This window comes from Bos indicus, chromosome 14, assembly GCF_029378745.1.
Source record: "Bos indicus isolate NIAB-ARS_2022 breed Sahiwal x Tharparkar chromosome 14, NIAB-ARS_B.indTharparkar_mat_pri_1.0, whole genome shotgun sequence".
Classification (NCBI taxonomy): domain Eukaryota; kingdom Metazoa; phylum Chordata; class Mammalia; order Artiodactyla; family Bovidae; genus Bos; species Bos indicus.
In genome coordinates this window covers 60,561,553-60,573,607 of record NC_091773.1, presented here as the reverse complement: position 1 = coordinate 60,573,607, position 12,055 = coordinate 60,561,553, and the positions used below count along the sequence as shown (strand labels likewise).

At 43.9% G+C, this 12,055-nt stretch overlaps 1 protein-coding gene across 1 annotated transcript; it reads left to right on the top strand.

The window, feature by feature from the left end:
• Positions 1 to 401: 401 nt before the first annotated feature.
• DCSTAMP (dendrocyte expressed seven transmembrane protein) lies at positions 402 to 10,740 on the top strand. Its single transcript, XM_019974113.2, has 3 exons — positions 402 to 1,440; positions 5,840 to 6,148; positions 7,210 to 10,740. Exons 1-3 carry the CDS (start codon positions 412 to 414, stop codon positions 7,402 to 7,404), a joined length of 1,533 nt encoding a protein of 510 aa, XP_019829672.2. The 5' UTR covers positions 402 to 411; the 3' UTR covers positions 7,405 to 10,740.
• Positions 10,741 to 12,055: the final 1,315 nt, after the last annotated feature.

The window sequence follows — 12,055 nt, the reverse complement described above, 5'->3', positions numbered from 1 at the left end:
ACTATTAATTTCTCTCTCCTTCGCCCCTCACCACATGATCCTATTTGGTAACCATGTTTGTCTTCTGTGTCTGTGAGTCTATTTCTGGTTCATAAATAAGCTCATTTATATCAAATTTGGGTCTTTTGAACTCAAGCTGCCCATTCTCCTGCTTGGCCCCACCCTGGGGACCTTGGGATAAAGTCTGTACTTCCCTTCCCCACAATCTGGTGCCAGTAGGTTAGCTTTACTACGTTCAGGCGAGTGGACCCAATTTAAGTTTGAAAACAGTGTGGAGACTGAGAAGGGTAAAGAATTATGGCCATTCTTTTTGCAATCAGTCTATCACCGTGCCCTTTGCAAAGTGAAAGAGGACACTTAAAAGCAGCATCTGACCCTGGTTTCTTTTTCATTTCCAGGGACACAGGGAGCATGGGTGTCTGGACCTCAGGCGGCAACATCTTCTTAAGCCTCTGGGGGACGTATGTGTCTCCAAGAAGCCCTGGATGGATGGCCTTTGCCCAGCACGCGGGTGTCTGCTGTTTTGTCTCTTTCATTTCCGTGGGCCTCCTCTCTGGGGCCTTCTACTGGTTCCTGTCCTCACTCACCGTCTTCATTACCTCCTGGATGGCCACGTGCGTTCTGCTGTGCTGCTCCAAGCATGCACGGTGTTTCATTCTGCTGTTCTTCCTCTCGTGCGGCCTCCGTGAAGGCAGGAACGCTTTGATCGCTGCGGGCACAGGGGTGGTCATCTTCGGACACGTGGAAAATATCTTTCACAACTTTAAAGGGCTCCTGGACAGTATGACTTGCAACCTGAGGGCAAAGAGCTTTGCCATCCATTTCCCACTTTTGAAAAAATATATCGAAGCAATTCGGTGGGTGTACGGCCTTGTCACTCACCTGAGTCTATTTGATGATCTTGTGTCCTGGAACCAGACCCTGGAGGTCTCTCTTTTCAGTCCCAGCCAAGCCCTGGAGGCTCAGCTAAACGACACCACGGACAAAGCCCTGGGTGTCTTGTACCAGATGGTGATGGCGACGGAGGTGCTGTGCTCCCTGGGGCGGCAGCTCCTTGCCCTCACGGGGCTGCTGCTGGTGCTGCTTGGCACTGGCCTCTTCATGAAGCGATTCTTGGACCCTTGTGGCTGGAAGTTTGAGAACATCTACCTCACCAGGCACTTTGTTCAGCTGGACGAAAGGGAGAGGCGTGAACAGAGGCCCTGTGTCCTCCCGCTGAATAAGCAGGAAAGGAAGAAGTATGTCGTCATCCCGTCTTTCTGGCTGACTCCTAAAGACAGGAGGAACCTGGGCCTGTTTTTCCTCCCGGTTCTTACCCACCTCTATATCTGGCTGCTGTTTGCAGCCATAGATTATCTGCTGTACTCGCTCATTTTCTCCATGAGCAAACATTTCCAAAGCCTGCCAGGGCTCGAGGTGCGCTTGAAACTGCACAGACAGGTGGGTGCTCACAGGCCCATCTCACCTGGTATCCTCGCTGTTCGCTGTCTCTTTGCAAAAGATCGTGAACATCCCAAGGAAGGGCAGTGTTTTATTTCCTTTCTGGATCCTCAGGGCCTGGCATGGAGCCTGGAATGTAGGAAGAGCCCCAAATGAGTTGGTTAAACTGAGTTGAAACCCCAGTGTTATATGATAACGTTCTGAACGTCTTTGATCACTGCGTTAGTTTCCTGGGGCAGCTGTGTCCCAATGAAAAAGACCATGGTTTTTGTTCATCCCACCTTTCCTCTTTTCCATTTTTTCCCTGTGGCAGTTTATGATTACGTGGACATTTCAGGGGGCTTCCCTTGCCACTTTCCAGGTACAGTGGTAAAGAATCCACCTACCAATGCAAGAGATGCAAGAGACTTGGGTTAGATCCCTGGGTTGGGAAGATTCCCTAAGGTAGGAAATGGCAACCCACTCCAGTATGCTTGGTTGGAATATTTGCCATGGACAGAGGAGCATGGAGGGCTACAGTCCACGGGGTCACAAAGAGTCAGACATGACTGAGCCCATTCTGGACATTTCAGAGGATCTGCATGCTGTCAGATACTTGTCTTACTTGTTTTTAAACCCAGTCAGTGTGGAGCTGAGCTAGGTGGGATGTGCACTTGTGTGTCTCGTGTATGTGTCTGTGTGCATGTGCACACACAATGTGTATGGCTGTATGTGTTTGCACATGTGCGTGTGTAGGAAAGTCATGCACGCTGGGTGGTGTGTACTAGCCTGGGCTGGTGAAAATACCGTCCACTGTTTCCATGTGTCCGACTCTTTCCTCTTTATGGAGCTACAGGAGGTTGTGCCTCTGCCGGGGGAAATCTCAGAGGGGAAGGGCAGAAGGGGACCTGGAAACCCTCCTCTGAAACCCCACTTCCTCCTGCAGTGTCCGCACTCTCCCTCCATTTTCTCCTGGTCAGCAGGTGCTGTCTGGCCCCTGTCTCTCCCACTCCTGGGCTGCTTCTCAGAGTTGATTACTCTGAGCATTCCCTTCCCCTGAAGACTTCAGTTAATTACAAGAACCCCCTATTGCTCAAGATATCTGGAGCAGAGTGGATAATGGAAGCAGCATCTCAGATGGAAGCCAAATAAGATTTTTCAGGCTGGCTGGATCCTGGGGGGCAGCTGGTAAAAGAACCCCTCCCTCCCTCCCCACACCCCATCCCCTTCGTAGTCCCTTTTTTAACCAGCTCCTCTCTTTCTTTCTCTTTTTGCTCCTCTCTCATCTGTTTCTCTCTCAGCCAAAACCCATGCCTGGTTTGTGAATTCTCACTGTTTTAGACGGGGGTTGGGTGGGGAGACGGTGGGAGACAGAAGTGATCTATGCCTTTTGAAAAAGGCCCAGAAACTTCCCAGTGACAATGTCCTGACAAATACATTTTTGGGTGTTGTTGCGGGGGTCCTGGGGATGCAAAGATGTCTCAAGCGTGAGGGCTACCGTCAAGCACCTCATGATCTGGCAGGGGGAGGCCGACTCAGACACTCACAAGGACAACAGGGCAGTGGGCGCTGGGACAGATGTGAGTATGAGACTGCTGTTCCGGCTCCTCTCAGACTCTGCTGTGGAGCCTGGGAGACCGTGCCTCCAGCGGCTGGCTTCCACGTGACTGGCAGTGCCTCTCTTATTCCTGGATGTCCTTGGAGATTTCTGGTCCCTCAGGTGGGGCAGATTTGCAAAGCAGTCAAGCAAGAGGAGAGGGCAATGGCAACCCACTCCAGTACTCTTGCCTGGAAAATCGCATGGACGAAGGAGCCTGGTAGGCTGCAGTCCATGGGGTCGTGAAGAATTGGACAGGACTGAGAGACTTCACTTTCACTTTTCACTTTCACGCATTGGAGAAGGAAATGGCAAGCCACTCCAGTGTTCTTGCCTGGAGAATCCCAGGGATGGGGAGCCTGGCGGGCTGCCATCTATGGGGTCGCACAGAGTCGGACACGACTGAAGCGACTTAGCAGCAGCAGCAGCAAGCAAGAGGAGAAACACTGGCTCAAGGTTCCTCCCACTTTCATATGATTTATTTAAAGAAGAAAGATGGCAGATGATGTGACTAGACCTGGCTGGATGGCTGGGCACTGTAAGAAAAAAGTAGCTACTAGGTCGCTACTTATTGAGCGCCTACTGTGTGCCCAACACCATTCTGCATTAACTTTTTAGGACTGTCTGCTACCTGAGCGAATCTTTTTGTTTGTGACTAGATGCCATTCTGGCAAATTGTTTACTTGGGAGAGGCAAACGCATTTTAAAACATTGGAATACCATTTAATACATTGCTCTGTATTTTGAGAGTTTGTCTTCCACACTACCGTCTATTAAGCCCTTACAAAAGTGTTGACTCAATCCTGATTCCCAACTGCAAAATCCTCGGTTAGATTCCTAAACTAAATAACTTCTTTCCAGACCGGACACCCGCTGTTTTTTTATTGCAGGATTTCTCATCACTGACTCAATCGATGTGTTTGTTTCTTCAACGGTATTAAAAAGAGTGCATGCCTTTGCTCTGGGGACCGAAAACTCTCTACTTAATCTCAGGCAAACTGTCTTTTTTAAAAAAGAGAAAAGGAGAGGCAACAAGAAGGCTTTCTCCCGCCTAGCTACAGTGCTGGGGAAATTGCAGATTGGACTTGACATTTGTGTTAAAGTCCCAGGATTGGGGTTTCCAGATTTTTCACTGGTATTGGGGTGAATCCAAGGTGCACAGTGTTCTCTGGGTGTGGTTGGGTTCTTTTCAGAAGTCATTGCCGGCTTTTGGGTCCCAGGGCTCTGGGGCGCTGGGGTGATAATAACTTACTAAGTATTCCAGTCTATAAGGTTAATGCTCCATCCCCAAGGTGCTTAATTTACACTGGGAGTAGTTTATTCGTGGGCAGGATCTGGTCCATTAATTCCTGTTTTACCAAATTGGAAAACAGATCCACTGAGAGATGATGTGACTTTCTCAGGTCAGGGAAAAGTAAGAGCTGAATCAGCACACACATCTCCTGCCTGTGGCTTGTCTGGGTGGCCCAATGTCATCTGCCCTCTGGGTCAGTTTGATGAGGGCAGCTGGTTTATTCTGTTGCCTTCAAGCAGGAAGGAATGTACCCCTCCTAGCATCCAAGAGAGATGAGAAATTGTCCTATTTTGAGACCTCTATAAATAGGATTTTAGAACTACTTTCAGTAAATATACTCTTTTTAGTATCCTTGCATCAAGAATAATTCCACCCCATCCCTGCCACTTCAAGCTCTAGAAGGGTGACTGAGAACATAATTCAATGCCTCCACATCGTTATGACCTTGTGGTCTGCTGACGGGGTATTTGTCAAGATGCAGAGTCTATGACTGGGTCTTGATGGGCTCTGCTACAAAAAAATCTCTTCCAGTTGAGCTAAAACCATTTTTTCATGAATCCCACATCCTCTGAAGTATAGAAACAGGTGTTCCATACGTGGGTTATGCGGTCGAAATTATTAGAAGAGGACTTGCCTGGTGGTCTGGGCTTCCTTGGTGGCTCAGATGGTGAAGAATCTGCCTGCAGTGCAGGAGACCCGGGTTTGATCCCTGGTTTGCTAAGATCCCCTGGAGAAGGGAACGGCTACCCACTCCAGTATTCTGGCCTGGAGAATTCCATGGACAAAGGAGCCTGGCAGGCTACATAGTCCAAGGAACACAAAGAGTCATACATGACTGAGTGACTTTCACTTTTTTCTTTTCCCTGGTGGTCCAGTGGTTAAGAATCTGCCTGCCAGTGCAGGGGACATGAGTTTGATCCCTGGTCTGGAAGATCCCACATGCTGCAGAGCAATTAAGCCCATGGGTGTGCCACAACTACTGAAACCTCAGTGCCTAAAGCCTGTTCTCTGCAACAAGCGAAGCCACTGCGATGAGAAGCCCAGGCATCGCAACTAGAGAGTAGCCCCGATTTGCCACAACTAGAGAAAACCATGCGCAGCAATAAAAGCCCAGTGCAGCCAAAACGAAAATAACACATTATTTTAAAATCCTTTCAAACATCATTAGGAGAAGGATTTGCTGAAGTGAACAAATTTCTCTGCTTTCTTCTTGGAGCCTTCAACAGTCTCGTGGGCATCATTTCTCTCTAAAGACGAGACAGAGCAAACAAACTTACCTGATATCCTTCTCTCAAAGAAATCGATATTTCCCCAAATCCACTTTGCAAAACACTGCAGTAGCTACAACGAAAACTCCTCCCTTCTTTACTCCAATCGTTGCACATAAAAGGAGTTGGAATAGCTCCTTCCACCAAAGCTCCCTGCCTGTTTTAAGATAAATGCTACCTGCTGCAGAGCAGTACAGAGAAAAGACTAGGGCAGGGTATGAAAATGGCATGGATCTTAATGTTTTTATTCTTTCATTTTAGGAACAAGGGACTCAAGATATCATCCATGCTTCTTCCTTTAATATATCTCTGTTTGAACCGACCTGCATCCCTAAACCGAAGCTCCTTCTATCTAAGACCTGGATTCCTCTCAGCATCATTCTCGTGATCCTAGTGACGCTAGGACTGTTGTCCTCCGTCCTGATGCAACTTAAAATCCTGGTGTCAGCATCCTTCTACCCGAGCGTGCAGAGGGAGCGCATGCAATACCTCCACGCAAAGATACTGAAGAAAAGATCAAAGCGGCCAGTGGGAGAAGTAAAAGGGAAACTGAGCCTGTACTTTACAAAGGTAAAGCTGAAATGGGGGTGTGACCTGTAACTAGGGAAATTTTGAGCTTCAAGGGCAAATGGAATTTCAAAGCACTCTTTCAGGTTTACGTTAAGGCTTATATCCCCAGCAACAGGTGGGGAGACCCTGGGGGTGAGGGGGTGAAGATGGGGAACAGACACACATGGCTAGGTCCAGAAGATTATACAATAATGCTGGTCATTCCAGAAGATTCTGCAAGAATAATTCTTCAAAACGCTGATTCCAAGTGAGTTTTTCAGTCTTATTGAAGAGAAGCTACTGGGAATGCCTCCTCTAATGGCTGCTAAAGGACAATGCCCAGAGTTATTTTACCAGAGTAAGCAAAGAACAGAAGGGAAGTATCTGCTACAGCTTGGTAAACTCCAAAGAATTTGCTCATTGTCCAGCATTAAAAGACATAGGGACTGTTCTTGTAGTCCAGTGGCTAAGACTCCAAGCTTCCAATGCAGGGGACCCAAGTTTGATTCCTGGTTAGGGACCTAGATCTTACCTGCTGCAATTAAGACCTGGTACAGCCGCATAAATAAACATTGAAGTTTTTAAAAAATATATGATGATATTTATATGATATATGTATATTTATACATATGTATGATGACATAATGACTTTCACACACATATAAAATGAACACTTGTCAAAGACTTTATTCAGCTTATTAATTAAAAAGGGAACAATAAGAAATTCCAACCAATTCAAAGAACAATTTAAATCACACACATATATACAAACCACTGAGAAGACCAAAATTAATTTGCTTAATAGATGCAAAACTGGCTTGTTCCAACAGGGTGGATGGGAGGATGAGTTGTATCCTACTGGGTGAAATTCATTTGCATGCCTATGGACAAGAATAATTTGCATTGTTGCCATCAGCCATCTACAACTTACAGAATCGGAAAATATTTCATAGACAATGAAAGACCAAGGCAATCCTTAAGGATAAGTTTTTCTGGCCATTTTCAAAGTCTTTTGAAAAGTTTATGTCAGTGGCAGCTGAAATAATTCTAATGCTCATTCATCCAACTTTGTGTCTTTTCAGATTCATTTCTGGCTTCCAGTCTTGAAAATGATTGGGAAGAAACAAATGGACATTGCCAGTGAAGACAACCCAGAAGAGACCCCACACAGCTCTTCATCCACCCTGTGCCAGCAGTCCTTCTCAAGTCTACAGATGGCAGCCCTTCCTCATCCCCAGCAAGAGAGAACTGCCCAGCAGGATCCTTCAGCGGCTTAAGTTTGCAGGGTCAAGCTACTTTTTCCATAAAGGGCTCCCAGGTAAACGGTTAAGCTGTCTGTCTCACAGACCAGGCACGCTGTCTGGGCTGTGTGTCAGTGTAACAGGACTATAACCCAGGCCCTTCAAGGATGAGTCTCAGCACAGATTAATATTCAAAGGAAAAATTTAGAAAAAATAAAAATCTCTACTATAGACTCACAAGCGAATATCAAGGAGAAATACATGTATGATGCCAGGAAAATATCTTTCAGTGCTTCTGTCCCTTCTCTGCCCTCCTTAATATCCTTCATGGTTATTTCCTATTCTCGCAACTGTCTGTCTGCCTCCTGCAGCCTTACTCAAGAACTGTTTCCAAAACCCGTTCCAGCAGCTCCCAATTTCTTCCCACCATCTCCTCTCTCCTACCCTCTACTTTCCTGGATCTCTTTGGTTTTTCCTCTTTGCCAAATCCGCTAGCCACATTTATTTAGAGAACACATTTATTAACATCATATGAAAGACTGGTTACAATGTTCACCTTGGGCCTCTTTTTCACGATACTCAACATACACTGTAGAGCACAGAGACATATTTCCTCTATAATACCTAAGAAAAAAAAATACTGATTCTGTTTTCTATATAGTGTCCAAGTAGGAAAGAAATACACATCAAATGTATTAAAACTTTTCATTTTGAAAATTTTTCAGCCTTACAAAAAAGTTGCAAAATAGTACCACGTTCCACCTACCTATCACCCCTCATCTCCGAAAGTTACCATCTTATATAACTGCAGCACAATTGTCGTAACCAGGTAATAGCGTTTGGAAAATGCAGACTCTACAAAACTCATTGGTTTTCACCAATTGTCCCACTAACATCCCACTAATGTCCCAAGGACTGGTCCTTGATCCAATCCAGCCTCACACATTGTAGGTGTTTGTCATAGCTCCTCACTCTCGTCTGATCAGGGACAGTTCCTTAGTGTGTCTTTCTTTTTATTTCATGACCTTGACACTTCCGAAGAGTGCTGCCAGTTATTTTGTGAAACGTCCTTTGATTTGGGTTTGTCCGATGTTTCCTAGTAAGGAAACCCTGGAGACGTATTTTTTGGCAACGGTACTGCAGAAGTGCTGACATGCTCGTCTCAATGCACGAGATCGGGGTAGGTCATGTTGACATGTCTCCTTACTAGTGAGGCAACCTTTCTTTGCTTAATGAAGATGGGGTCCGCAGATTCTTCCACTGTTGAAGTCGCTCTTTTCCCTTTGTAATGAATAAGTATGTCGTGAGGAAATCCTTTGAGACTAGGCAAACATCCTGTTTCTCATCATACATTTACCCTTTAGTTTTTGCATTCAAGGAGGCAAAACAGTGCCAGCCAAATAGTGATTTTCTATTTTCATAGTATCTTCTACATTTTTAAATTGAAATTCTACATTATCCCTAGAAAGAAACTTTTTTTTTTTTTTTTTCAAAGACAACTTTCGTTTTGGGCACTGGAGTGGGCATTTTACACATATGATCTCATTTATGTTTCATGATAATCCTGTGAGGTTGGTAGTATTATTTCTATCTTCTCGATGGGAAACTTACCCTCAGAAACCCTGACTTATCTTGCCTAGGATGGGGTCTTGGCTTCCGCATGTTTAAAGTTCCCAGATGATTCTAACGGTCAGCCAGCGCTGAGAACCATCATTCCAGGAAGTTTTACATTGCAGTTCTTTAAATACAGGTCGTCAATGGTGAAATTTCTCTAGCAGAAGGAGCCTACATTAGAATTCTGTCTGAGTCAGCATTTCCCAAAGTGTGTTCCTCAAACCACTAATCCCTTAGTTGTTTCATAAAAGAGATAAATGATGTTAATAAATCCGTATCAGCTGCCTTCCAACCTTGAAGATCCATAAAGCATGTTGGCATAATTTTTAAGAATTAAAAGAAACCCTTTAATAATAGATCTTTGAGAAACCCTATAATAAAGGAATATCATATAATTTTGTTTCACCCCAAATTTTCTCAAATTATTAAACTTTGGTACAATTTTAATTGTAATAGCTATTAATAGCACATAGGACCAGCTCTAGAGCCCAAACTCTGATAAGTGTTGATTTAATTAGCATAACTTTTTGACCAAAAAAGACCTGTGGTGAAGATAAATTTGTAGTTTTGGATTTTATAAATATTCTAATGATTTTATGCTTTACTGTATTTTCTAAACAAATATATATATTAATACATTGATATGATATGTGATTTTTTTTACTCATTTGACACTTATTTCTCCTAGAGAAGGGATCTGCCCCACATTAACTAAGGCAAAAAATCATCTGCTAAAGTTAGAATACACTCATACACACAATAAACTCTAAATGGCCCAAACATAAGACATGATACCATAAAATTCTTAGAAGAGATCATAGGCAAAGTATTCTCTGACATAAATTGTACCAATGTTTTCTTAGGTCAGTCTCCCAAGGCAATAGAAATAAAAACAAGAATAAACGAATGAGACCTAATCAAATTTTCAAGCTTTTGCATGGCAAAGGAAACGATAACCAAAACAAAAAGCCTACAGAATGAGAAAAAATATTTGTAAATGACAAGGACTTCGTTTCCAAACAGTTCATACAACTCAACAACACAAACAACAAAAAACCAAACAACACAGTCAAAAAATGGGCAGAAGACCCGAATAGACATTTCTCCAAAGAAGAAATACAGATGGCCAGTAGACACATGAAAAGATGCTCAATATTGTTGATTAGAGAAATGCAAATCAGAACTACAATAAGGTACCACCTCACACAGTTCAGAATAGTCATCATTAAAAAGTCTACAGATAACAAATGCTGGAGAGGGTGTGGAGAAAAGGTAACCCTCCTGCGCTGTTGCTGGAAATGAAAGTTGATGCTGCTGCTATGGAAAATAGCATGGAGGTTCCTCAGAAAACTAAAAATAGAATTACCACACGATCTGGCAATCCCACTCCCGGGCATATACACAGACAAGACTATAATTCAAGACATATGCACCCTTATGTTCATAGCAGCACTGCTTACAGTTGCCAGGACATGGAAGCAACCTAAATGTCCATCCACAGAGGAATGGATAAAGAAGATGTGGTGCCTATATATCAGCACAATGGAATAATACTCAGCCATAAAAAAGAGCAAAATAATGCCATCTGCAGTAACGTGGATGCAATTAGAGATTATCATACTGTGTGAAGTAAGTCAGAAAGAGAAAGACAAATACAATATGATATCACTCTTACGTAGAAGCTAAAATATGACTCAAATGAACCTATCTATAAAACAGAAGCAGACTCAAGGACAGATAGAAGAGATTTGTGGTTGCCAAGGGAGAGGGCGTTGGGGAGGGGAGGAGTGGGAGATGGGGGTGACGGATGTAAGCTCTTCTATATAGAATGGATAAGCAAGGTCCTGCTGCACAGCACAGGCGTCCCAGGCGGCCAAGTGCTAAAGAACCCTCCTGCCATTGCAGCTTAGACGTAGAGACGCGGGTTTGATCTCTGAGTCAGGAAGATCCCCTGGAGGAGAACGTGGCAACCCACTCCAGTATTCTCGCCTGGAGAATCCCATGGACAGAGGAGGCTGGCGGGCTGCAGTCCAAAGGATCGCAGAGTTGGACAGGACTGAAGAGACTTAGCACACATGCACTGTATGCAAAGAGAAGTATATTCGGTATTCTATGCTGAACCATAGTGGGAAAGAATATTTTAAAAAGAATGTGCATATATCACAGAATCACTTTGCTCTATGGCAGAAAAGAACACATTATAAATCAATTATACTTTAATGAAAAATTAAAAATACTACTACTACTACTCAATTTTTAGAGAAAATTGGATCCTTATCCTTTCTAAATTCTATTAATTAACTAGCTTACTTATTTACCTAAAAATATCACCTTTATCCACAGCAAAAATTTGCATAGGGCACATAGAAGGTGCTGGGGATGCCCAGATAACTCACCTTTGTCCCTGCCTCTGGGATGATTTCAGTCTAGTCAGGAAGACAGACGTATGCTTAGACAATAAACAATAATATGTGGTAGCTTTTGCTAAGTCCCAAGGGCATGGAGCAGGCAGTGCCTTCAGGGAACAGTGGCCTGTTTCTCTGCCCTCGTCTGAACGCTCTAAACTGAATGCTCTGTTTACCCCTCTTCTCTAGGAGAAGGGCACTAGAGGCGTTGGTAAAGGGGTCTCAGTTTCCTTGAAACCAAATTACCTTTGTTGTTTCTAATGGACCATGACTTTGAACAGTTCGCCAGACACCTGGAGAATGTCCTGCTGTTATTATCTGCTAGGCATGCTTGCCCTTATTCTGAAGAGCTCGTCCCTACTGGAAGGACAGACAGGCAAAGAGGTGCTGGTCATCAAAGGCAATTTTCCTCTTGAAAACAAGATTCAGACTTGCTTATTAGGGCCAATCTAATATAGGACATAAAATGCTTATTAAATTTCAGCTTATCCACTTTAGATTTAAATGAATGGTCAGTTAAATTTCTGAAGACATCTATTGTGAAGTGCGCTCTCTTAATCTTGTAGAGGCAGAAAGATATTGCCCTAAGTAATTTAATACAACTTCCTTTCACCTCTAATTTTAATGGCTTATAAACTGTATCACATGTTCTAAATCACTCTTTCTCA

Bases quoted from the DNA above. Each gene is read 5' to 3' on its own strand.
- DCSTAMP (XM_019974113.2), top strand. From the start codon at position 412: ATGGGTGTCTGGACCTCAGGCGGCAACATCTTCTTAAGCCTCTGGGGG. The intron at 1,441-5,839 runs GTGGGTGCTCAC...CTTTCATTTTAG, and splicing joins GCTTGAAACTGCACAGACAG to GAACAAGGGACTCAAGATAT. The intron at 6,149-7,209 runs GTAAAGCTGAAA...GTGTCTTTTCAG, and splicing joins TGAGCCTGTACTTTACAAAG to ATTCATTTCTGGCTTCCAGT.